This window comes from Anopheles gambiae, chromosome 2 (genome assembly GCF_943734735.2).
Source record: "Anopheles gambiae chromosome 2, idAnoGambNW_F1_1, whole genome shotgun sequence".
Taxonomy (NCBI): domain Eukaryota; kingdom Metazoa; phylum Arthropoda; class Insecta; order Diptera; family Culicidae; genus Anopheles; species Anopheles gambiae.
Genome location: NC_064601.1, coordinates 11,713,527 through 11,738,510, shown reverse-complemented (window position 1 = coordinate 11,738,510; position 24,984 = coordinate 11,713,527). Strand labels below are relative to the sequence as shown.

General features: G+C 49.1%; 5 protein-coding genes across 7 annotated transcripts; 2 read left to right on the top strand and 3 right to left on the bottom strand.

Annotated features, from left to right (window-relative positions):
- Positions 1 to 86: 86 nt before the first annotated feature.
- Positions 87 to 11,302, bottom strand: LOC1281222 (zinc finger RNA-binding protein 2). 3 transcript variants are annotated; one of them, XM_003435920.2, is made up of 8 exons: positions 10,872 to 11,302; positions 9,097 to 9,248; positions 7,110 to 8,972; positions 6,801 to 7,028; positions 3,944 to 4,050; positions 2,661 to 2,756; positions 2,140 to 2,491; positions 87 to 2,050 (listed from the first exon to the last, which is right to left on the bottom strand). In XM_003435920.2, the coding sequence occupies exons 1-8, from the start codon at positions 10,919 to 10,921 to the stop codon at positions 1,932 to 1,934; spliced, it is 2,967 nt and encodes a 988-aa protein (XP_003435968.2). In that variant the 5' UTR covers positions 10,922 to 11,302; the 3' UTR covers positions 87 to 1,931. The 3 variants fall into 3 exon arrangements, 2 of the variants coding, with proteins under 2 accessions (XP_003435968.2, XP_061502322.1); XM_061646338.1 differs by lacking the exon at positions 10,872 to 11,302 and adding an exon at positions 9,709 to 10,005; XR_009765023.1 differs by lacking the exons at positions 87 to 2,050; positions 3,944 to 4,050; positions 10,872 to 11,302 and adding an exon at positions 9,709 to 10,005 and having other exon boundaries at positions 2,456 to 2,491.
- A 561-nt stretch (positions 11,303 to 11,863) lies between these two features.
- On the bottom strand, positions 11,864 to 13,859 carry LOC1281223 (malate dehydrogenase, mitochondrial). The gene is made up of 2 exons (XM_321163.6): positions 13,660 to 13,859; positions 11,864 to 13,221 (listed from the first exon to the last, which is right to left on the bottom strand). The coding sequence occupies exons 1-2, from the start codon at positions 13,723 to 13,725 to the stop codon at positions 12,274 to 12,276; spliced, it is 1,014 nt and encodes a 337-aa protein (XP_321163.4). The 5' UTR covers positions 13,726 to 13,859; the 3' UTR covers positions 11,864 to 12,273.
- Positions 13,860 to 14,423: 564 nt separating this feature from the next.
- On the top strand, positions 14,424 to 18,710 carry LOC1281224 (GTP-binding protein Rheb homolog). Its single transcript, XM_321164.5, has 5 exons — positions 14,424 to 15,310; positions 15,884 to 15,955; positions 16,037 to 16,244; positions 16,312 to 16,441; positions 16,517 to 18,710. The coding sequence occupies exons 1-5, from the start codon at positions 15,262 to 15,264 to the stop codon at positions 16,604 to 16,606; spliced, it is 549 nt and encodes a 182-aa protein (XP_321164.1). The 5' UTR covers positions 14,424 to 15,261; the 3' UTR covers positions 16,607 to 18,710.
- On the bottom strand, positions 18,647 to 22,420 carry LOC3290529 (DNA helicase MCM9). Its single transcript, XM_061646337.1, has 2 exons — positions 22,102 to 22,420; positions 18,647 to 22,021 (listed from the first exon to the last, which is right to left on the bottom strand). Exons 1-2 carry the CDS (start codon positions 22,191 to 22,193, stop codon positions 18,754 to 18,756), a joined length of 3,360 nt encoding a protein of 1,119 aa, XP_061502321.1. The 5' UTR covers positions 22,194 to 22,420; the 3' UTR covers positions 18,647 to 18,753.
- A 24-nt stretch (positions 22,421 to 22,444) lies between these two features.
- LOC1281225 (DET1 homolog) lies at positions 22,445 to 24,531 on the top strand. Its single transcript, XM_321165.6, has one exon. The coding sequence runs from the start codon at positions 22,702 to 22,704 to the stop codon at positions 24,439 to 24,441; it is 1,740 nt and encodes a 579-aa protein (XP_321165.6). The 5' UTR covers positions 22,445 to 22,701; the 3' UTR covers positions 24,442 to 24,531.
- The last annotated feature ends 453 nt before the right edge of the window (positions 24,532 to 24,984 follow it).

Sequence of the window (24,984 nt, the reverse complement as noted above, 5' to 3'; positions counted from 1 at the left end):
AGGTCTGAAAAATACATATACTAAAGAATATTTTTTCCAAACACTACAACAAGAATCAGATTTGTTTTTGAGACACTTTCTACTGGTTCGCTAGATAAAGTAATCGATGCATTTTATTTCAAAATTCAAATTTTGACTTGAAAGTTATTAATTACGTGACACTAAGTCTCTCTAATGTCCCAAATCCCTTTCCTTATGCTTGCTTGTTGGTTTGCTTTTGCTGTGTGAGTGTGAGTGTGAGAGTGTATTATGTTGCCTCTCGCACTTGTGGTTGGTATGTGGTGTCTTTCTCTATTAGTTGCCTTATGATATAGTCGATAAAATTCTTGTATTTATGGATTCCATACATAGCCTAGATTCTGCTGAAGTACTCCGGCTAGGTGAGTTGTGAAGGGAGCGCTGTCCATCTACTAATGTTACCTTCTGCAAGCAGAGGTGCCATCATCACGCATCATAAACTCACTCCTATCCTTCCTAGCTAAACAGGATGCCGAGGACGACAGCTACATTCCGGTGTTATCCTCGTACCTTTTCGTCTGGCGCAATAGTGGGGCGTTGAGCTACACGTTAGTTCCTATTGATTAGAGTGTTGTCTTAATTTCTACAACCTTTCTATCGTATTAGCATCGGAAACGGTCAAGGTGAGGAAAACCCTCGGGAAATACTAAACTACCTCCGCACCTCTCAACCAATCCGTTCAAACTAGAAACATATCTAACGTTTCAATTTGTTTCTATACACTCTAACTTGTACGCTCTATTGGACGAGGAACTAATATGCCGGTATGCAATTTTTTATTTATTTTTTGTTAACTGACACCAACACGTCGTTAATATTCGAAAGAATGACACACACTACTGTGTGAAGTATGAACGAAATAAATAAACACTAACTGTCCTGGTACGATTTCTGACACTAGTTCCTGTATTTCACGTCTCAAACACGTTACAATAATTGATGAAACTGAATTGCGGCATTCAATGGCTGGCAAACCATATCCAAAATCCAAGGATAAAATTCATGAAAAATCGTAGTGATTGAAAGGAACTGAAATATTTGTTCACCAAACGTTTTCTATCCATCTCCTTCTTTTTGCTCTTTCCTCTAGCAGAACACGGTTAGATGGAAAGTACCTTGTTAAACCTATTGACTAACAACACGTCGAACACGGGATAATTCATTAATATTTCTAATAAAATTCACCATACAATCCAGCAACCTATTCTTCGCGTCGCGCCCCGTGACTGTGCCTGAGTAGTTGGTTTTGCTGTATTACTACGCAACTTCTGCCCACACACTCCCCACATTACTACACTTCCCTGACCTATCATCATCCACGCCCGTTTTGCATCGCCAATATGTAATTAGTTAGTTAACATGGATTTCTTCATGATTTTGTTTTGGAATACTTTTACGTTGCTCTCATAGTTTCATGTGTGTGTGTTTGTTAGTGAGTTTTGAGCTGGAGATTTTTGCATTCCAACCTAGTACCCTAGTAGTTGTTGTTGTTTGTGTTATCGACGTGCGGTTCAAACTTGAACATACGTCTTTCCCGTTCACCGAGAAGGCGCTAGATTATAATAGTGGCAGGCATTGCATTCTTCCCTCATTACAACTACCCAATTTTATCGATGCCCATTGTTGAATGTTAAAAGGTAGCAGGAAGTGCGGATAGTATAGGACAAATTTAAAATAGTCGTAATGAAAGGACCGACCTTAACGGTACATAGAATATACGAACTAAGCCTGCACACGTTTACCTATAGAGCCCTAGTAGCGGTGTAACATAATTGGGACAGACAGACTGAATACTCGCACGAAGCAGTAGGATGAGGATGGTTTTTTGCATAAAATTGATACCCACTCTATACTACCGAGATGAGGTACACACAAGAAAAGAAATTCTTTTGTTTCTTCTTTTTACCGGTTCCTTACTGGGATGTTTCCATTTTCCCCGCCGTAGCATTGTTGGTTCCAGTCGCCGATGCAGCTCCAGAAGAAGCAGAAGAAGCACCTGATTCGTCCTTCTTTAACATCTTGCTTCCATCAGCTGTTCACAAGTACAAAAGGTACACACGACGTTGTTAGTATAGAAAATCGAGCTCGTTCCCTTCCCAACTTCCGTCCAATAGCGCTTACCTTCACTGTCGTTGCCCTCCGTACCAGAGCGGCGACGTTTGCGATTGAAGCGCCAGTTGCGGCTGCCGGCAAACTTCGGTGGCGGTAGCGGTTCGATGCCGAGCACCTTGTAGATCTGCCGGAAGGCGATGCAGCGCAGGAACATCTGCGCCGAGACGGTAATGTCCTCGCGCTGCTGCTTGCTCAGACCGGCCAGCGTATCTTCCGGTTCCTTTTCGCACGGATCCAGCAGCCCGGGACCGTTGATAAGGATAGCGGATGAGATCGCTTCCATGACGCGGCGCAAGCATTCGCCCGGCGTGAGTACTTCGCCCGCGGACGAGATGATCTTTTCCAGCAACAGCTCCATCGCCTCGAAGGTGATCGAATGAAAGAGGGTAAGAAATATTAATCTTCTTCTTCTTCTTCTTTGGCTCAACAACCGATGTCGGTCAAGGCCTGCCTGTACCCACTTGTGGGCTTGGCTTTCAGTGAAATATTAATCATCCACTCAAATACAGATAAAGCTACCCTAAACTTACCCATTGACTAATGTGGCTCCAGATGGGTATCCGTTGGCACAGATCGCGCATAATGCGCATTATCATTACGCAGGATTGGAGCCCTGTCGCTCTAGCCTGTACCAGACGACAGCAGCAGCAGCAGCAGCAAATAGATTTCCGGCGATAGTGGGGAAGAAAAAAAAGGAAAGCTTACTCAACGTTTCTCGGAACATGCCTTCATCACACTTCGAAGACGATGGTTCGGTTCGGGTTTTTTAGCTTCTAAACAAATCATTTTAACAATATATCTCGGCGATTTTCCCCCGAAGAAATCATAAAAAATAAGATCTACTAAAAACTTACTTATACTTATAACAATTTCATTGTACTCTCTGCTTCCGTTAGAGCGAATAGAGCCGATAGTACGACATGATAAGGTAATCGTACAGCATCTTAATGCAACATTTAAAAAAAAACTACACATCTACACGGAACGTGAAATACAAGACTACTAACACTGTGCAATCGATTTAGTTCCTATATTTTGCTGTTACACCGCTTGATGGCATTCGGTATGAGCTAACAATAATCAATCTGGACAACATAAATGCAATCATCCTGCATCTTTCATGCTTTAGAAATCATTCATTTTTTTAAATATTGTTTTGTTTCGTTTTAGTTTAGTTCTTCCGAATGCCATCAAACCAAGGTAACTGCAACCCTACCAAACAAAAAAAACAACAACATATTTATACACTTTCGTTACTACTACTTGGTTTTGAGTCTCTTTCCTTGGCAGACGGGCCCTGCCCTTGCTGCAATATGCCGTTGTTCTGGCTGCAGCTGTTCACGTTTTAATATCATTAAGCATCTTGAATCTTGGAAAACTTTTAACTTGCTTTACACGTAAAATCCTTCAATGCGGATAATATCTAACTGTGCGAAACCGCTTCCTCTCCCCTACGCTCTTTCACAGCTACACCACCGTTTTTAGCTTCGAGGTGGGCACTACGTAATGCTACATTATAATTTTAAGTAAAACAAAAACCACTCGCCACCAAACCGGGACACTTTCCTTTACGTTTTATAGATGGAGAGAGAGATAGAGAGATAAAGTGGGTGTGTGGCGCTGCCCTGCACTTCTGTCGAGCGAGGGCTACCAGCTGCTACCCCAGTTTGGAGTGACTTATTTTTTATTAAAACAAAGAGGAAATTCAAAGGCTAAATCGATGTAGTAATTACGGTAGTATGCGTTGATGGTAAAGAAAAGATATTAAGTAAACAAAAAATAAGGAAAATTTTGGAGTAAAAAATACACAAACCTGGAACCATTTTGCATGACGCAGTGCGGCTAGCGCCTGCAGGCAGGGCTCGCGTGGCAGCAGATCTTCGGTATTCTGAGCAGCCTGCTCCGCTGAAGGTGCATTAGCTTCATATTCATATTTTTTTTATATTTGGTTGTTCAGGCATTTTGTTGTGTTTTTTTTTTATATATGGTTTGCACATGCATATGTTTCATATGCAGACAATTCCAGTATTGCAACATGCCAAAAGGCACAGGAACGATACCGCGCGTTTGTCGTTTTTTTTTCGTTTTGTACGTTGGTTTTTATTTTTTTGGTTGATAAGTTTGTGTTATTTTTATCCCATTATTATGTTTGTTTGTGTTGTCCCCCCCAGGGTGGATTGGGGATTCGATTATTTTCGTTTTTGTTGGTTTTTGTTTTGTTTTTGTTCGACGACAAAACACGTTCGAGTGCAAAAACCAGATGCAGATGGTGCGGAGGGGGGCGCGGATGTTGGATGTTTTTTGCATTCGATTCGTTTTTTGTTTTCGTTTACATTATGCATTACAACAATGCGCACGGAGCAGTAGTAGCGGTAGCAGTAGTAGTAGTAGTAGTAGTAGTAATAGTAGTAGGTAGGAGTAGTAGTAGTTTCGGTTTCGTTTTAACATATAAAATGAAGAAAAGAGAAAAGAATTATTTTAGACAGGGTGTTTGACCATTCCGTTTCAACATCATCGCATTTAGTAGGTACATTTCAGATCAAGACGACGATATTTATTGTTACACTGCTAGTTTTCGAGAATTTCGTTTGCACGAAACGGAAAGGATAGCATCCATCAGTATTGCTTCTTGCGGTGCAACCCGCTCCTCGCGGACAAGCGTGAAGAGCAAAAGATGGCAGACACACGTTTGGCTGCCTCGAGAGGTTAGGTGACACGTCTCGTCCCGCCGTAGTACACATCCGCAACACTAATGGGCATCCTTTGCTTGGGTCGAAATCATACCTGGGCATTCACTGGACACAGAAAGGAAATAGAGAGGCTCACCATTCTACAGTTCTTCTACTGCAAATATTGATGCTCACCATCTCATTTCCTTTCTTGTATACTAAATACTCGATCGATGGTCAAAAATCCTGTTTAGGGTAGTATTTTTGCGACGTTGCCGTTTGGTTTGCTATTTCTTCTTCAACTTTTCTTTATTTTGCTGTTAGATTCTTCTCTACACCACCGTAAGCTGGCATTCTTTTCATCTTGGCACTGACAGTACTGTTGCACCACAGTTGAATAAATGGGAAACGACGATGACACGAACCAACAACGACATGATTGTGCATCAGGACACAAATTCCCACCAAAATACTTTAAAGAACATCACAGTTCCTTTTACAAAGCCATTCGAAAAAAAAACCTGCCTGAAGCGTCCTTTGCAATCAACCACTCGCCACAATAATGTCGTGTCTGGTTCTGCCACAATCGGCCAAATTATTGTTTGCTACTACTAAACTAACGCAGGCTTTTAAAGGCGAACTTCTTGCTCACTTTTGACCTTCGAGTCTAGAGCTTAGCTTATGGAAGATCAAGGATTTGTTGCAAGAATAAAAGACTACCAGAAAGATAGATGGGTCCCAACAATACATTGGATAAAACAGTGAAGCATCCTTGCCAAACAAATACTAAGCGCGCACATTATGGGGCACAATTTGTTGCGCAACCTATTGCGTAAAGCATGTGTGTGAGCTATGCTTGTAGCTAGACATTGAACAATGTGGCAACATTCGCTTCACGCATTTCCAGTCTTACTGAGACACATAGATCAATTCGGCTGCAATGCTTATGTTTCTGCTAGTAATATATTAAGATCTTACGGCAATAAGGAGAACAAAGGGACATGCTAATAACACAAACAAAAATGCACTATTTTCTAAGCCCAGCTTGAAGGATTTTAAATAACAGAACGTGATCTGTACTGGAATCTTCAAGGATGAGCTTTTGAAAAATAATAGCAACACACATTTATATGCACATTTCGTCCTTAGGCATAGACGAAGGTCAAAACTAAATATTTTAAGACGGGGAAAGTGGCTTGCACCCAACGCAGGAAGGTACAGTGTCAAACTGCACTTGGTTGAATTTGTACATTATCGCTCTGACTTCAGCCGAGTGTATTATTTTTGCTTGAATTGTTGAATACCGTCGGGAGCTAATGAAATGTAGGTAATGAATGGAGTCTTGTTGAATGAAGCGGAGTACGCGGGTCGGATTGCAATTTACTAATTTGAATTCAGTATCAATTGGAATAAAGAACCCGTAAATTAATCGGTTCCAGAATTTTGTGCAATCTATAAGCTACAAGACTATACAATAATGCTATACAGAGGCTTTCAGGGGTTCTCATAAGGTTGGGACACTTTTTTAACACTTTCTTAAGAGAACAGCATCCTATTTGGACCGGCTGCTGGTGAGTCGTATCAATTCATATTGAATTGAAGTAAGAACCCCTGTAAGTTTGCAAATTCAGATTAGCTACCCTGCCATCATCATATCATATCATATTCGTCCAAAATTCAAACCATCTCAATGTCGCCCTATTACGTGTGTGCAACATTATTGTCTCTGACACTGATTTGTGCCAAAGTACAAAAAACTAACACCTTTAGCATGGCATGATAAGAACCTGCCGCCGTGTTTTCAAACGGGAATTGATATTCCAACTCCTTCGAAAAAGCCAATAGGACACGACCAATAGGAATAGCCACTCATAGCTCAGAGCAAAAACGAATTACGATGAGTGGGGGAATGAAGGATGCATGTGAATGAAAACAACAAATAGTTACCAACACGCCTGCTCTTACGGTTCCAATAACAGGGGCTGCTATGAACGAACTTACCTTCACGTAGCAGCGGAGACGTGAGAGATATTTTCACCGTAATCGTACCATCGGTAACGAGCACAGCGCCTTCGACTGGTGCCATTGTCACCGTGTAACGATGGTCTTCGGCAATTTTTTTCAGCTGTATTGGCAGCTCCGTTGCAACGCGTTTCAACAGCGACGTCGTCGGTTTCTCGGCACACAGCACCACGAGCTGTACACAGTTGTCGCCGTGTAGCAGCAGGCCTAGAGGAAACGAAAAACGAATAAACCATCGATTAAATGCACACGGCAAAAGCGGATCAAATGCTCTCGGACGACACCTACCCTTAGCGAGCAAACCGACGCGCATCACACCCTTCAGCAGACGGATTGTGGTTCCCTCCGTTTCCTTGTGGAAGGAAATCATCTGATTCGCTTTGCCATTACCATTGCCAGCGGTCGTCGATGGTTGCTGCGATTGAATTTCCTGCTCCTTCGATTGATCGTTAGTCGGTTCAGTTTTCTGCTCGCTCGGTGCGCCTGCAGCGGCCGGGGCTGCAGCTGCCGGGGCCGGTTGGGCAGCGGGGACGGATCCAGTGGCACAGCCGCCCCCGGAAGTCATTACATCGGACACCAGCTTCAACGCTCGCTCTGTGTGCGAAACAATGCGCTGGATGGTTTGCAGCTCCTCCTCCTTCGGGTAGATTTCAGCATGACGCGCTACTACGTGCCGATCGTCGGATGACTCCGGACGGCGCCCGGGCAGCATGCCAAAGAACGGATGCCGCCCAAACGTTCGCATACCGTGCTCTTCCTCCATCTCTGCGTCTGCCATGCGGCGACGGTTCCAGAACTCCTCCTGCATGGCCTGCCGGTGGGCACGGGCTTCCGCGATTTTCTTCTGCTTCACCGTCGGCTTTATGTCGACGACCAGATCCGGCTGCACCTTTTTCTTGTACTGCAACCGGTGGCGCCGGCCCTTCATGTGCATTTCCTTCGCGTTCGGGTCGTTAAACTTGCACTCGCATAGCTTGCAGCTGAAGCTAACCAGCTTGCCATCGTCGTCCTTGATTTCCTCGATAAATTCGCTTCCCACCGGTCGGACGGATTCTTCCGACGACTCTGCACCACCACCACCAACACCGCCGCCTCCACCGGCGTTGTTGACTCCAGCCGCAGCACCACCGGCCGCCTCGGACGACTCACCAGCAGCGCTCTCCTTCTTCTCTCCATCCGCGTTCGGCGTCGGATCGCACGCCGGAATCGGTTTTCCAAGCTTGGTGTGCAGCTTCACCACCTTCTGGTGCTTGGCGCCACGCACGTGCGCTGCGTACGCATCGTTACCCGTGCACGTCACACCGCACAGCTCGCAGTGCAAACTGTTCGGCGGCCGGGCCGGGGCAGTACCGCCCGGTTCGGCGGCCTGTTTCAGCAGCAGCTCGCGCTTCTTATGCTTCTGGCCCTCCAGATGCTCGCGATACGTTTGCGGTCCAGCGCAGCTGATTTTGCACACATCGCAGTAGTGAATAAGCATCGGCTTCGGGGCCGGCTTGCGCGCCTTGTACGGCCCACCGCCGTGACCGTGACCATGGCCCTGCATACCACCCTTGCCGCTTTTGTAGTTTGACCACGATCCACCGGCCGGTACCGGGCCACTCGTAATGACTGCCGCTCCGCCCGGTGCGCCTGGCATTGCACCGCCACCACCGGGAACGTTCGCCGGTGCTTTCGTGTTCGGCGGCGGCTGCTGCTGCTGCTGCGTAACGTACATCGTGGTCGCGCCGTACAGTGCCGCGTCGTAGCCGGGATAGGTGGCGGAATTATTCGGCACCACGGTGCCGGCAACGGCTGCCGACTTTGGTGTCGTGTGGACCGTGGTAACGGTCTGCGAGTAGCCCGTCGGCTGCGTCGGCACGTAGGCCTGGGGTTGAGGAGCAGCCGCTGGCTGATGTTGAGTCGTCTGCTGGTACTGCTGACCTGCCTTTGCCGGTGGCAGCGAGCCCCGGGCGGGCTGCGGTGCGTAAGCAGTCGCCTGCCCCGGCTGAAACCCGGCGATAACCTTTGGCGCAGTGCCGCCCGCGTCGTATCCGGTCGGGGTCGAGTAGCCGGCCGTTGCCCCGGCCGCCTGCTGGTAGTACGTTTTTGAAGTATCGTACGTCTGCGTCGTACGGCCGTACCCGTAGTCGTATGTTGCGGCCGTTGCCGTGGCTACGATAAAACGGGGTTCAATCAGTATACACACAATTACCACATTGCCCCAGTGAGCGGAACACCGTCGTTGGGCATTTTATAACCTTCGACATTTTTTTGTTTCTTCTTTCTGTCGACTTACTTGCGTATGTCCCTGGTGTCGCAGCGGGCTGGTACGCCTGGTCGTAACCGGTTGGACGTGCCGTTCCGTAAGTAGGTGCAGCCGGTGTCGGCGCTGGTGCTACTGCGTATCCCGTCTGTGTCGTCGGATACGCGGTCCCAGGTGCCGTCGTGCTGCGGATTAAAACGTGTTTGGAAACGTTACTATTTTTCAGTGCGGAGCCGTAGCGTCATGTTTGAGTCGAAGTTGTTCGCTTTTTCCACTGACAAAGAACCCCACTGCGGCGAAGGCACGGACGAGAAGACGAAGACGATCACTCACGTTTCCGAGCAGCACACTATTGTTCCCAGCACTTGATAGCAGAAACTGCCTGCCCTTTAGAAAGCATAGCAGCGCATCCGGCAGCCGTGTCTTTCTTGACATCGGCAACAAACACAGAGAGAAAGAGAGAGACGAGAAAACGCCGTTCTACGCCATGCAAAGTTTGTCGCTCTCTTCAGGAATGCACAAAAAGTGCAACCAACTCGCCCCCCTGTAGGAAGTGTGTTTCGGAATGAGTACCATTAACTCTTGTTCTCGTCCACCCTTTTCGTTTGGTTTGTTCCCCTTTTTAGCGATTGCCCAGCAACCCACCGCGTCCTGCGGCACTTGGGGGGACTACCACCTTCGAGGGCTTTGCGATTATCATCGATTTTTGCAAACACACACACACGCACACACCGCACTATCTCACACCGGAAGTTCGTCCCCGTCCTGTGGAGACTCTGTGGGCACAATGGGGAATCGCAACCGATAGTTGCTCCACAGCCAGACGACAGCGACGCTCTTGTTCTCTGATACTTGAGAATTCTCCTCTGTGTGTGCGCGTGTGTGTGCGTGTTTGTGTGCGCTGGATGCAACCCACCACCGCTGCAGTTACCCATTCACTGACTCACACCTTTTCCCCACGCACCGTTCTATAGCGATGTGCGCGAGACCATCATCAAGTAGCCAACGTCAGGGCCGGGGGATCACACTAACTAACCAACCAACCAACCACCTTACTGTACTGCACTTGGACACATTGGAAGGGTTTCACTGTTCCAGAACAGTACGAACGCGTTTGTCCCCCGTTACACTTCCGACAGTTTTTAATTATGCAACAAAGCGCTTTAAATACCTTCTCGTGAGCAGACACACACACACACTCAACTCTCACGCCGTGTAGTGAAAACGACGGTGAAGGTGGGGGCACTAGGAAAAACATGTTTCGTCACGACATTTTCCACGGTCCCAGAAAAAAACTCCACCACCCCAACATGCTCGGAGTTTGTGCCCGGCGTGCTAACACCGCACAATTTCTATTTTCTACTGACCCGCATCACACATACACGCGGTCCGCTTCCGTCGTCCACCACCACTACACCTGTTTGCACATTTATCTCATGTTTGGTTGGTTGGAAAAATGTTGCTGCAAAAGCAGCACACCGCATCAAACCGTGCACAGAGAGCTAAGCATACTACGATTCAACCCCCCCCCCCCCACACACACACACACACACACTCGCACATACATGCACACGATAGAAGCAGCAAAAAGGTTTGCTCTCATCCGGCAGATCTCCCACGGCATGTGCATGTGATTACTGTGCCATTCTGGGAACATGGAAATGCCGGCTCCGCTGCCTGCTTATCCGCACTTTCTATCGGTGGGCGTCATCTTTTGCCACCGAATCTACTCCGAAATTGTAAACTATTTAAGCGATTTACCCTACCTCGGTGAGACCCGCACAACAAGCGCTGTTGATTCGACTTACCCATACTGTGTGGCTCCGTGCGGAAACCCAAAGTAATTGTTGGTGGCCATACTTTCCGGACGACGGTGAGCTTATGGTGTATGAAGAAAACGAGATTGCTCGCTACTTGTTCTGCTTCTTGTTCGTCGACGTCTTCCACTTCTTCGTCTTGGCTTGGCGACGATTTTTCTCCGCCCGCAGAGCAGAGGAACCCCGTAGCCCTGGCCTGGCAAACGCTGTTTCTCTACGGCTTTGCACTGCACCGGAATATGGATGTGAAATGTGGTGACCGCCAAGCACGCCAGTTAGATCGGTTACAGCAGGGCCATGCAAGCTAGTGACTTTTTGCCCGCAAGTTCGATATTCCAAACTATTTTGTTTCAAACCTTCTCGATGCTTTCTAGCCGCACTGTGTGAGCGTAGCGCTGCGCAGCAGTGTGCGAGAGAGCAATTTTTGACAGCTGGATGTGTTTTTTTTTAATTTTGTCTGTTTGAAGTTTTTCTAGCAAAACACAGTTTCTCCGCCGAAGCGCCACCCAGCAGGCACACAAGCTGCTCGAATAAAAAACAAAACTATTTTTACTCAATGCTACGATTTATTAATTAATAAGACTATTTATATTACTTGCCATGTGTTCTCCGGCTAAGATAAGAACCATACTTATTCAGCCAATTATTAGAAACTTTACGTACAATTAATTACGTCTTGGAAAGATAAACTATTACCTTTCGCGCCTAGAGAGTTCGTTGGCACAATTTGGGGAAACTATTTAAACGATCATCTTTCGTTATTTTTGTGTCGCACGATCTAGTCAAGAGATAAACACTACTCTTCCCAGCAATGACCTTAGGGCAAGGCCGTTGCGATAGTTGCTGGTCGCAAACAGCTGTTGGCATCCATACAAATATTCCACTCAAACACGGACCACAGAGTGCTGACCATGAATGACGCACGCTGCCGACGATCATTTTCTTTCCGATCGCTGCACTAGAACAAAAAAAGACACATCATATTTTGATTAAGTGTGCTAGTTTTGTACCAAATAAATTACGCTTTATTTCGCTTAGACGCGTTCCCGTGCGTCTCGCGCCGAAGTCTACACACGATGCCGGATTGCTGTTTGCTAGACTGATTGCAAATACACACGACTCAGAGCGCGGTATGCATTTGTTGTTCACTGGCCGCAAGTTTTATTGTTATGTTATTCGTGAGGGTATTGTGGTTTGTTTTCCGCTGCTGAATGAATGGCGCTTGTAGCTACGAGTTTGATGGCGGCAAACTGATAAGAAAACACTTTGGTTCGCGATGGATTTGCGTTGAAGGTTAGACAAATGCTCTACAAGAACCAATCTACGTAGCTATCCTTCAGCTCCGAGTCGCCTTTCAAACAAAAAAGGTATGTCTTCTTCCATCATTCAAAGCTTAGTTCTTCTTAACAAACTCCTCTCCCTTCTGGATGTTCTTCTTCAGCTCCGGGATGGCCTTCTTGAGCAGCTCCTGCTCGTAAGCGTTCAGCTTCGGCAGTCCCAGGTTCTTCTCCAGCCCATTCTTGCCGAGCAGCAGCGGGGTCGCGAAGTACTTCGACTCCGTCACGTCCGATCGAACGTACGCACATTCGATCACGTTCTGCTCGCCGTTCATGGCACGGGCCAGCGCGAGTGCGAACCGGGCACCGGCATAAGCCATCGACAGCGTGGCCGAACCGGCACCGGCCTTCGCCTTCACCACCTCCGTACCGGCCTCCTGGATGCGCTCGGTCAGGGCGGTGATCTTGTCCTGCGGGAAGTTCACGCCCGGCTTCGTCTGGGACAGCACCGGGATGATGGTGACACCGGAATGGCCACCGATGACGGGAACGCTCATCTTCTGCGGGTCGACACCGGCCGCCTCACCGACGAACGTGTTCGCGCGCACAATGTCCAGCGTGGAGACACCGAAGACACGGCGCGGGTCCAGCACGCCCGCCTTCTGCAGCGTATCGCAAGCGATCGGTACGGTCGAGTTGACCGGGTTCGAGATGATACCGATCAGCGCTTTCGGGCAGGCCTTGGCGCAGCCGGCCGCCAGGTCGCGCACGATCGACGCGTTCGTGTTGAACAGATCGTCACGGGTCATGCCGGGCTTGCGGGGCACACCGGCCGGAATGATGACGATGTCGGCACCCTTCAGGGCCTTCTCCAGATTTTCCGGCCCATTGTAGCCGGTCACCTTCGACTGGGTTTCGATGTGCGACAGATCGGCGGCCACACCGGGCGTGTGGACGATGTCGTACAGCGACAGTTCCGTCACCAGCGGGCTGTTCTTCAGCAGCAGCGACAGCGGCTGGCCGATACCACCGGACGCACCGCAAACGGCCACCTTAACATTGTTCTGTTGCGAATAAAAAAGCATGAAAAACACATTAAACCACTATCCATCTCGCTTATCTCTTATCAGGAAGGTTGGTAGGAAAGTGCGTACAAGTTCAATACCTAGGCGAGTGGGCGAAGGGAAACAACTTTTTTCTCATTGGCCCGAAAAAAATCCCCCCATTTGCGATATTACGTAAACACACATTTGCCTTCGCCGCCGCTTAAAACATGTTGGCAAATTCCTTGCCCATTTTGTCTCACGCGCACAATCCACTCACACATCCACATCCACGCGAATACCCCCCCTGAACCCCGTCCCACCCCGCGAAGCCTTCGGGAAAGGTCGCGATTATGTCAAGGCGCGGAAAGGTGACCTTAAGATTTTCCAGCACTCTACGCGGTTGTGGATCGGTTGGTGAAAAACGCGGAAACGCGCATTGTGCCAACTCTTGCTTACCTGGCTGGTGGTGGAAAAGTTTTTCGCACCCTGGCAGGCGGCAGTTTTCACGGCACGGGCAAACATCTTATCGAACGATTTGCAGCGGCGGACCTTTCAGTTGCGGGTAGAACTCGTGCGAGACTGAGCTGCGGGCGGGCGAATCGGAACTGGCGTGCACCGAGTACGACAATCGGCTGATCGGGTTTGAGATTTTTTTTTTGCGGGAGAAGGAAATCACATGCGCCAACGAGGATGCGAGACGGGGAGGGGTTCAACTAACGTCAAACCAGACGGATCTAGAAAATTTCAACGACGGTTGGCAGGTGACAATGGTCGGTTATCAGACCAAATTGGACGTTGGTCCAAATTTACGACATTTTTATTTGTTTTTTTCTTATTAAAATACAAGTTTTTCCGCATTATTGGTGTACTTTTCATTTACTTTAATTTACTGGTCGAGTTCATGCAATTATTTAGCCGATATGATTTTCTCCATGCATGCCAAAACAAGTGTTGCCAGCGCTTCGGGCAATAGCTCTGAAAATAAATCAATACGAATTTGGTATTATCTATTGAACGATTGTATTACATTATGCGAATTATAAAGCAATTGTATTATTAAAGTATCTTAATCTAATAAACATCGAACAGGAAAATATAATAAAAAGATTAAAGAAATTAAAGAACAATAAGATTTTGAAGTACGAAACGGTTCGTTTGAATTTGACAGTCGTGTGACACGGCGATCATGACAGTCAGTCCGCGTTGGCAGCACTGGAATCAAAACACGCACCCACTGCGCCCCTTCACTCACACAGGTACATCCGTAAATTCTGTTCCAACACAAACCTCTGTCGTACGTCGCGGATTTGTTCGCCTTTTGACTGATAAATCTGCCATCTTCATCACCAAATACATTCTGCTCCCTTGAAACGCCGCGCAAAAAAGAGTACAACACGCGCGCAGAAGCATCATCGTCGTCGGTCGTCGGTCGGCTGCTCGTGTTTCGAATTGTGAGTGAAGTACCAGGCGCTGTGCAACATCCCCGTGTCGTGCCTGCTTATCGACAAAAACCAACAAGTCAGCTGGGAGTTTCCTTCGCTCGCGTGCTAATTGCGATTGCCGTGCAAGCAAGATCGAAGGTGAAGAAGCTTGTGGCTGCGGAAATCGCTTCGTACCTGATCGTATATCAATCTCCACCTCCACCTCGCATTTGCCCAGCGCCTTACAGGACACGGTTCCATCGTGGTGAGACACGGTGGGAAAAGAATTGCCTTTGTAATCCCGTGCTGGCTATACGTGTACCCCTCCCCCACCGTACGGATCTGGATGCGCCTTTCTGTTTTCGATTATTGCGTTGCATCTTTTAGGTCGTTTGTTCGGAACAAGTTTTGACTGCTGCCATCCGCGGGTCGGGTTCGAAACACGGAAGCGAATCCGTCGCTTTTTGCGAAAAGAGTGTTTTGTGTGCCGCTTCTGCCAAGCGTTACAGATCAGCCTCCCCCCGACATATCGATCATCGTCCCCGTGTAGGGTGCGAACAAGTGCGCGGGTGTGCGAACGGAGTGTATCGTCCAATTCTAGAGCCATCGAGGTGAATCGAGCAGAAAACCAGCAAATATGACGTACAAGCAGCGAAATGTGGCTATGATGGGATACCGTTCCGTAGGTAGGTAGTATTTCTTTTCTCTTCTCGCTAAATATCATATTTTTCCCCGCATCCACACCCACACACAAACACACACAGGCACAGGCGAGGCACACGCGAATGGTGCTGATTTTTTTTATTGCAGAGAGACAGCGCCAAAGATAAAATTACACAAAGAAACATAAAATAGTGTGCGGCTGCAGCATGTCATGTCCTCCTCCCCCGCACATCGGACTCACTTCACCCACTAAGGATTGTTGTTGCGGAAGTTAGCGAGCGTTCGTATGTTCTGGCACCGTGCAAACAATGCTGTAATTAAATAGTGAAGGTAGCGCCTTCACGCTGCTAGCGCCGGTTTTCTGTCGCCAGCCAAGCGAAAGTGGGCAGTGCGTCATCAGTGGTGGCGGCAACGAAACTAGCAAACCCGATCTAGTTACCTACATTCGGTCCCCTTAGAAACGTGAATCATCGACCTTTGAGTGTTTGGGGTTTGATTATTTTTTGCTCATCAAAATTAAAATCATTTATTGATTGATTGACTCCTAGCAAAATACATGATTGTACCATTAATGTGCTAAATTCTATCTTTTACAGGAAAATCTTCCCTCAGCATACAGTTTGTCGAAGGGCAATTCGTCGACTCGTACGATCCTACCATAGAAAATAGTAAGTGCCTTCCCAATCAACCAGTGACCCATCGTTCCTTCCTACATGTTCCTTTTACCTTATTTTAACGTGTGCTTGTAGCGTTCACGAAAAAGACCCGCATCCACCAGACGGACTATGAGATCCGATTAGTCGATACCGCCGGACAGGACGAGTACAGCATTTTTCCCGCCCAGTACAGCATGGATTTCCACGGCTACGTGTTGGTCTACTCGATTACCAGCCAGCGATCGTTCGAGGTGATAAAAATCATCTACGACAAGCTGCTGGACATGATGGGAAAGGCATAGTGCGTACACGAACGATCGAACGAATGAGCGAACGAACGAAATAACGATCCACGCATTTGCTTTCAGCGTCCCGGTGGTGCTGGTCGGCAACAAGACGGATCTACATCAGGAGCGGGCCGTGCCTACCGAGGAAGGCCGCAAGCTGGCCGATTCGTGGAAAGCACAGTTCCTAGAAACTTCCGCTAAACAAAATGAGGTAACACCTTTCGTCGTCGGGGTGTACGCTTTGGTAGCGTTTGATAATATCTGGTTCCATCTCTATTTTACACAGTCCGTGACCGATGTATTTTCCCTGCTGATTGCCCAGATCGAACGAGATAATGGAAACACGAGCGAAAAGAACAGCTGTACCGTTTCGTGAACAGCTTCATGGTAGTGTCCGATTTTGCATGCACCTCGTGTCGGTACGAAGGCCAGAGCGATCATAAGAGCACGTTCCCGCGCAACAAAGGTAATGGTGGGCAGGCAAGGTGGGAAGGTTCCTTTTAGCCAAGGAAGTGTGTATAGCGTGCGGTGGGCAGATGGCTTCTAAACGGAATGCAGGCTTTTTATTTTATTCATCACAATGCAATCGGAAACCTTTTGGGCCAGGGTGATAAAAGTGGAGAAAGATTGTATTGCCTTACAACGATTGCATCTGTCGGTTTTTATAATTCACTATTTATCAAACGGAAAGGAAATGCAATGAAATACTTTTGAATTGTAGAATTGATCCACCTAGCAATGCAAAGCAGCAACTTGCAACCATGCGCACAGATTGTTCAAAAGTCCTCCTATCATACTCAAGCAAAGGTGAAGCGCGCCACATCCGGGCGAGCGAGGTAAAAATGAAAAAAGAAAAAGAAACGGTAGCATCATTCACATTAAGTCCTCCGGTTTTAGCATCTAATAGCAAAATGATATCCCACATTCAATAAATAGGCAACACGATCGAGCTGTCTGTACCTCCCGCGATCGTGCTTCTAGCTCTAGCTCAATCATGGCTCCTTTCGATTCCATTGCACCGTGAGGGGACTAGGTACTACATTTGCGGGTTGTTCGATCCAGGGCGCAATAGGGTATGAAATTTAGTATACAATACGATTAGTTCAGTTTAAAATAAACTAGTAGCTAATTACGGATGGAAAAGACACCATAAAATGCATCCACGAGTATATCCACGAGTTTTCCATTGTTCGAGTTTCTATCTACAGCAGCTCTCATAGGCGGCAAAATACACCAGGCATACAATTTCCCACGCCAACCGAGAGTTATTAGTACATGCAAACTGGAAAGGATAATTCTAACCGCTAACTGGAACATGTTTGAACGAAACACTGGATTGGCATGGGTTTGCGCGTAATGGCCTCAAAGCGTACAAGCTACTCGTAGCTTGCATCATTTGCAACATGGTTTGTGTATCATTTAAGTCCGTGAAATTGATATTTTATCACAACCGATTTGGGTAACACATCGATAGCAGCAGTTGGCGCACATATTATTAAAGATGCATCTTTATATTTCAATATCCATACAGAGCATTAGGGATAGGCATGCAAAACCAGATCCGCGATCTTCTCGGGCATACAATTCATTTTAATTCGTGTCCAAAACGGGCGTTAAATGCAAAACACAACCTTGGCAGAAGGAATTATACACACGCTCTTCAATTGCACCACATTTTCCCGGCGGCTGTAGCAGGCTCTTGTAGGTTTTGTAATATAGAATCGTTTACTGATCAGATGAATTTAAGCGGGCAAACAAACACGGGTTTGAGGAAAGCAGAATAGAAATTGTGTGTTCATTTTAGTGGTGTGCTTGAATAGCTGAACCTATTTTGGGACACCTAAGAATTTTGCTTCTGCGGAGGAACGTTAGTTGAAGAATATAGAGATTTAATTTAAAAAAAAAAACAAGATGCAATGAACTGTTACAAACACTTAAGGAATGACTGAAGCATAGAATGCGAGTGTTAGCAGTACGAGCACGTGAATGTCGGGTTTGTGTACCACAACAGAATGATTTCTTCACATCTTTTAAGAGAATGTCACACCATGGATTAGCGCAAGGTAAACACTTTTGCATAGCTGTTAGCTCTATGCTCTTTATTCTGTGGTGTTGAAAGAGTTTAGAAGGCCTATCACTCAATGAAGATTTTTATTTTAATCTTACAGTACACATTTTCTTAACGTTTCCTGCAGAAAGATTTTCATACCACTTTTGGGTGAGATTTCTAGAGAGAATCCCTTCAATGCTACAGATATCAAAAAAACATCCACCCATCATTACAACATGTTATCTTTACAAAAAAACTTTTTTAATAAATTTAGTTTCACAACTTTATCGACTGCTATCCGGACAACCGTGAAAAGGGGTTTAAAGGGAAAGACGAAGTGCATAATGAAACAAACAAAAAACGCAATAGAATTGTAAATTGTATTGTAAAAGAACACGATATCAATACAACCCCCGGGAGTGGACAGAAACACAACACAACCTTATCAATAAATATCACAGCCCATCGTTACTTTACAGTTCAATGTCGGATAGATTAAGCTCCACATCCTCATCGGCAAGCCCACTGTACTGGGAGATAGTACACTGCTGCTGGGTGCCACGCTCCTGCTGCCTAACCGTTCCATCACGAACCATCGAATCGTACGCACTGTCATCGTCCACCGGGCGTGCCTCACGCTTAGGTTGAAATTCAAACTGTTGAAGCTTTTGGCGCGCTTGTGTTCGTACTCCCGGCACGCAAGGAGTCGGAGGCGCATCGGACACATCAGCAGATTCGCTCAGCAGTGCAAACTCACCGGAAGGTTCGATTTCGAAGTTAAGCAGATCCTCTGTATCCTGCTCAGTAAGCTGCGTCACATGGGTCGTTCGCTGGCTGGCTGTGGGCAACCGGCGTTGACTCGGTCGTTTTAATTGATACAAAGAGTGGACGTTAGAGGAATCTTCTTCCTGTGTGCGACTGGTCCCAAAGCTACTACTGCTAATGCTCGTTGCGCTGATCGTGTTCGGCACAGTGTCGTCTAGCGGTGGACGATCATTTGCTACTCTCTTCCTTGTCTCTGACGCAACGAACAACTCCTCATCGTCGAATTCAATGGTTTCGTCCAACGTTCTGCTAGAGTTTGCTTGCTCTAAAAGAGCACTGAACGAAGCATTTCCACTGGGAACCGTGCGCTCCGTTTGGTGCGTAGAAGCACGCTGACTGCTACTTTTAGGTTTGGATAAGGCGAAGCTCGAAACATCGTGCGCATGATCCGTTGGTTCTTTCTTTTCCATTACAATCGTTTTTTCGAGCAGTGATTGAATGGGACGGGAAGATGATTTCATAGTTGCATCCTCGAAGTCATCATCATCGTCCTCAAATATTTGACTCGTATCCAGTAGAGCACTAAACGAAAGATCTTTACTTTGCGTTTGTGTTTTTGCCATTTCGGTAGCTGAAGCTGCTGGATCTTGCGCTTCGGAGGCACCGAAACTTTTTCTCAACGAACCAAGTAAGTTCCCTAGTGCTGCATCGTCTAACGGTGCCTTCAGCGTCAAATCCTCCTCAACCTCATTCGTTGCACGTTTGCGTTTTCTAGCTCCTCGAGAGGTAGAATCTTCCGAGTTTGCTTCGGATGTTGCTTTCGCCGTCGTCTGTTTGCGGAGCTTTTTGAAGTTTGCCTTGGGGTTGAGTGCGTACTTCGAACTGGTCGGCGGTACCTGCGGTACAGTTTTCAGCTGCTGCTCCCGAAAGTCATTAACCGTGGTCAACGTAGACGAAACCGTTTGCTGACTTCGATCATCGCCATCCGAAACTATCCGTCCAGTATCAGTACTCTGCTCCCGCTGCTCTATTAGCTGCTTCCTCTTTTGCTTTTCGATCAGTTCACGATGATAGCGTCGCAGTATGTTGGGATCGATCGGCCGCACCGTGGCGGTATCCTGCACCACACCATGCAGATTTAGCACATCCAGCAGTCGATCGATGGTGCCTTGCTCCGGTCCAAGGGGCAGCTGCGCCTTTATCAGATCGTACGTCGGTATACCGATTTTGCCAAAGCCCCAGCTGGCCTCCATCAGCTGAATGATCGTGATCGCATCGATCGGTGTAACCTCATTGCGCAGCAGCAGCCGCGCGTGTGCCTGCGCCAAACGGAACAAACTGTCCAGCAGCCGAACGGTCGTGCGCGTAGGATCACGGTACGGATCCGACCGACACGCCTTATAGTACGCACCGAGAATCACGTTCGCTTCGGGCGAGACGCGCGGATGAAAGTCCTTGATGGCGGCAAAGTGCAGCTGCAGCTTCTCCAGCTCCCAGTGTGCGACCCGATCCGTTCGGTTGCCCTCCCCCTCGAAACACTCCCGCTCCTCGTCCAGCAGGGCCTGTGCGAGCAGATGGTTGGCAATGTCCGCGTCCCAATCGGCGGCCCGGACGTCCTTCAGGATCATCACCATATCGAAGCGGGACAGCAGCGGGCCGCCGATGCCGATGTTTTCCGCCGACTTGCCCAGCCCGTCGGACATGGTATAGAGATTTTTGGGATTGGTCGCGGCCAGCACGACGCACCGCGTGCTGAGCTTGCAAACCATGCCCGCCTTTGCCACGCTGATCGTTTGCTGCTCCATCGCTTCGTGAATCGATGCCTTATCCGTTTCGCGCATCAGATTAAACTCGTCGATACAGCAGATACCACCGTCGGCCAGAACGAGCGCACCGGCCTCCAGCTGCCATTCGCCTTCGTCCTTCACCGCGGCCGCCGTTAAGCCCGCCGAGGAGCAGCCCATGCCGGTGGTGTACACGGCCCGGCTGGCAATTTCGGACGCGTACTTGAGCAGCTGCGATTTGGCTAGCCCCGGATCGCCGACCAGCAACAGATGGGAGTGTCCGCGTACCGTCGCCTGTTGCTCCCCATCGCCCACCCTTTCCGTGCAGGAGGCCAACGCTAGTGCGATGGCCAGCTTTACCGGATACATGCCACGGATGGCGGGTGCGATCGATTGCACCAGCAGATCGCGCGCGGCAAGCTCACCGATCTCGCGCAGCACCTCCTGCCACTCGGCCGGAACGCACAGCAGGTGTTCGGGCAAATCTTTGGCCCAGCTTGCTTTGCTTTCCTCCCGCGCCACACTGTTTGCCCGCATCGCTATCGTCACCTCGGTCCGGCGGCCAACGGTGGGCGGCTTCCACCGGTGCTCGATCGGACCGCACACGGTCACGCAATCTCCCGGCTGGCAGCTGTCCACGAGATCATCCTCGAGCGTCACCACCAGCGATGCCGGCACGTTCCGTTCGCTCATAATCTCCTGGATGCGGATCTCCTGATAGTCGCGGCACAGCTCCGGCTGCGGTTGGGCCGACACTGGCTGCAGCTGGCCACGGCAGCCGGCCTCGCGAGCATTCGGGCACGGTCCGGGCGGTTCGAACACGTACGATTTGCAGTACTCCGCCTCGATCACCACCTTCTGCTTGCAGCGCGTGCAGGCGTACTCGCGCCTGTACTCCAGAAACCGGCTCGAGGACATGCGTATCACGCTGCCCTTCACCTGCAGAAACTGTCCCACGCTGTCGTTGTTCGGGTAGGCCGACTTCCGCAGCTCGGCCGGCGACACCGGCACATTGACGAAGCGCACGTGGCAGTTTTCCTTGACTTGGAAGCCCGGATCGAGGAAGAGATTGCCTTCGATGAGTGACTTTTGCGCACGGAGCAAACATTCGTTCCAGCGGGCCAGTTCTGTCTGCGTGTCCTGAAAGATGCGTGCAAACAGTTGCGGCTGTTCGCGCTGCAGCTGCGTAAGGCTGGAAATGAAAGGGTCAGGATTAAGCGATGCTGGTCATTTCTACGACATTACGTGGGGTCCGGTGCAGATGCTTCATACTTCACATGTATGGACACGTGCTGCAAGTCATCGGAGTTGTTTAGCAGATCGGTGATTTCCTGCGCGTAGTGCTTCTTTAGGTAAGCTTCCATGGCGCTGGATTCGATTTGTTTGCCAGATTTGTTCAATGCACAATTTAAAAAACCATCACAAATACACAATCAAACTGGCAACGGAACTTGACTGGACGACACGTAACACACAAAAATTGAATACAAAAAAATAGATAAACGATCCCGAACGATCACGGGGAAATGCAGGAAAACAGTGGAAAAGTTGAACGTTTTGCTTTGCCGCGCAAAAAACGTCGTTTGTTGACAAATGAACCGGCCTGCTTTGCTGTCAAACGCGCGTAAGCTGTCATGTGGAAGGTTCGTTTGTTTGTTTACTTCGTTTCAGCGGACGGGCGAAAAATAGAAAAAAAGGATTCGCAAGACAAATAGCAACAGAACGACGGATAGTACCGAAACGAACAGCTCGCGTAGTTGAGATAAATCCTCCACATATTGTGATTAATCTATGAGGTAGCCTTTGTTGCGTGCTGGATGCGTGTCACCGTCCACACTCGATCGTATTGGCACGCGGGTGGGAACGCTTCCAATGAACCCCTTCGACATGGAACCGAACGTACACAATAACGTACCGGACGCTTTTTGCACCGAGCGTATTCGCTTTCGCCGGCTACGGTCACAAAACATAGTGCATCGGCTGAGGAGTAGGGAGACGGGCCACCGACATCGTACCCCGCGGCACGCGATCCGCGAGCTGTACCAGAACGTGTACCCGAACCTAACCGTCGTCAATGTGGAGCGGCCACCGTGCTATCTGCGAAAGTTCAGCCCGGACGGGAAGTATCTGATTGCGTTTTCCTCCGACCAGGCGGCGCTCGAGATTTACGAGTATCAGGGCTGTGCGGCGGCCGGCGAGCTGCTCAGCAGCTGGGACGACACCGAGCTGATGGTGGATTACGAGCCCGGGCACAGCAGCGTCATCCGGGGCAAGATTTTCGACCAACTGTTCAAGCTAAAGCACGTGGTGAACCTGGAGAACCACGAGAAGCATCTGAACCGGGAGTGCAGCCTGTTCACGAACGACGGCCGGTACGTGATCGTCGGTGCCGCTTCGTTCATACCGGAGGAAAACCGGCCCCACTTCTACGAGCTGTACACGAACAACGAGGTCATCAAACCGACGGCCGGCTGCCCGCTCGAGGACTACACGCTCTACATCATCGATCTGCACTTTGGGCGCATCTCGCACGCGCGAGACTTTCGCGTGGACAAGATCATCCTGTCGCACAACCAGGGCGTCTACCTGTACAACAGTACGCTCGCGATCCTGTCGATACACCACCAGTCGATGTACATCTTCTCGATCGCCGACGGGACGTTCTTTCCCGAGCGTACGATCGGGCGGTTTTGCAGCGGCGAGGACGAGCGGTACTACACGAGCGCGTTCCTGACCGAGCGGGGCAGTGCGCCGCCGCCCCGCGCCTTCCGCGAGCCGGCGATAAACAGCCTGAAGCACCGCATACTGGTGTTTCTGTTCCGGCAGGCCAAGGCGCAGGTCGACAGCGGGGAGGATGGGCTGGCGCTGCGCAAGTTTTACCGCCGGTTCGACGAGTACAAGGATCTGCGCATGTGGAAGATGCAGCTGCTCGACGACGACCTGCTGCTGATCAAGTACGCGCACGAGGACGTGGTCACGCTGAAGGCGCACGAACCGAACAGCCAGTACTCGATGTTCGTGGTGTACCACATCTGGGACATGCAGATCGTCGCCGTGTACAGCAACCAGTCGACGCAGCTGCTCGAGCTGTACGAAAACTTTTGCGACAGCTTTCGGAACGCATCGCACAACCACCGGACACCGTTTGCCTGCTCGCCGAGCAACAACCTGTACAGCCGGTTGCTGCACACGCGCTTCAAGCAGACGATCATTGGTGCGCGCGGCGGCAGCGAGGTGGAGGCAACGAAGCGCATCCTCGCCCAGCTGCCGATCAGTGCGCAGAGCTACACCAGCTCGCCGTACCTCGACCTCGGCCTGTTCAGCTACGACGACAAGTGGGTGTCGGCGATGGAGCGGCCGAAAGCGTGCGCCGAGTTTCCGATTCGGTTCTATGCGCGCGACTCGGGCCTGCTCAAGTTTCGCATCTACGCCGGTATGGGCCATCAGATCACGCCCCATCCGGGGCTGCGCCGGCTGGTGGCGTTTATCTTTCACCCGACCGAACCGTTCGCGATCAGCGTGCAGCGCATCAACACGGACTACATTGCCAACTTCCATCTGCGGCACGTGCCCAGCACCAAGCGCAAGCACGCGTTGCCGCCCAAGACGTAGCCGACGGGGAGAGGGAGGAAACAAACAAAACGAATGATTTTTTTTAGATAGAATAAAACAAATCTAAGCTGCATTTGCAAACAAACACCACATTACGGTATGACTATCTTTACTATCTGTGCACAACCGCGAAAGTTTCTTCGCGCGCGCCGGTATTGCGCAACTGGTGGCGCAATTGTTTTCCAAATCGCTCGCGACCGTGTGGCGCCGTCAATTGAACGTCGTTTTGGGGATTTTGCCGAAGACAAACAAAAAAACACCTTCGTTCATGCAAAGTATATTAGTATGGACGCGGGTAGGGGTATGCATGCGTACGCGTAATCAAATTAAAACACACAAACTTTCCAAACCCGCACCACCGTACGTTGACCTGCGGAGGACAGGCCTGACCCCCAGAGCATGTGCGCGGGGGTCAAACGCGGGAACTGTTAGGTTTGGTTTTCGGTCCCGGCACGACCCTACCAGGTTTGGTGCGAGATTACCGGGAAAAGGTGAGCATGGCTAATGCTTCCGGCACAAGATGGATTGGGCGAATCTGCTGTT

Excerpts from the sequence above, each read along its gene's own strand:
- LOC1281222 (XM_061646338.1), bottom strand. The coding sequence starts at position 9,998 with ATGGGTAACTGCAGCGGTGGTGGGTTGCATCCAGCGCACACAAACACG. Across the intron at positions 7,029-7,109 it reads CGTCGGTTTGCTCGCTAAGG|GCCTGCTGCTACACGGCGAC; the intron begins GTAGGTGTCGTC and ends CGTTTCCTCTAG. Across the intron at positions 2,757-3,943 it reads GTCATGCAAAATGGTTCCAG|GCTAGAGCGACAGGGCTCCA; the intron begins GTTTGTGTATTT and ends CGTCTGGTACAG.
- LOC1281223 (XM_321163.6), bottom strand. The coding sequence starts at position 13,725 with ATGTTTGCCCGTGCCGTGAAAACTGCCGCCTGCCAGGGTGCGAAAAAC. Across the intron at positions 13,222-13,659 it reads ACTTTTCCACCACCAGCCAG|AACAATGTTAAGGTGGCCGT; the intron begins GTAAGCAAGAGT and ends TATTCGCAACAG.
- LOC1281224 (XM_321164.5), top strand. The coding sequence starts at position 15,262 with ATGACGTACAAGCAGCGAAATGTGGCTATGATGGGATACCGTTCCGTA. Across the intron at positions 15,956-16,036 it reads CGATCCTACCATAGAAAATA|CGTTCACGAAAAAGACCCGC; the intron begins GTAAGTGCCTTC and ends GTGTGCTTGTAG. Across the intron at positions 16,442-16,516 it reads CTTCCGCTAAACAAAATGAG|TCCGTGACCGATGTATTTTC; the intron begins GTAACACCTTTC and ends TATTTTACACAG.
- LOC3290529 (XM_061646337.1), bottom strand. The coding sequence starts at position 22,193 with ATGGAAGCTTACCTAAAGAAGCACTACGCGCAGGAAATCACCGATCTG. Across the intron at positions 22,022-22,101 it reads CACGTGTCCATACATGTGAA|CCTTACGCAGCTGCAGCGCG; the intron begins GTATGAAGCATC and ends TTTCATTTCCAG.
- LOC1281225 (XM_321165.6), top strand. The coding sequence starts at position 22,702 with ATGAACCCCTTCGACATGGAACCGAACGTACACAATAACGTACCGGAC.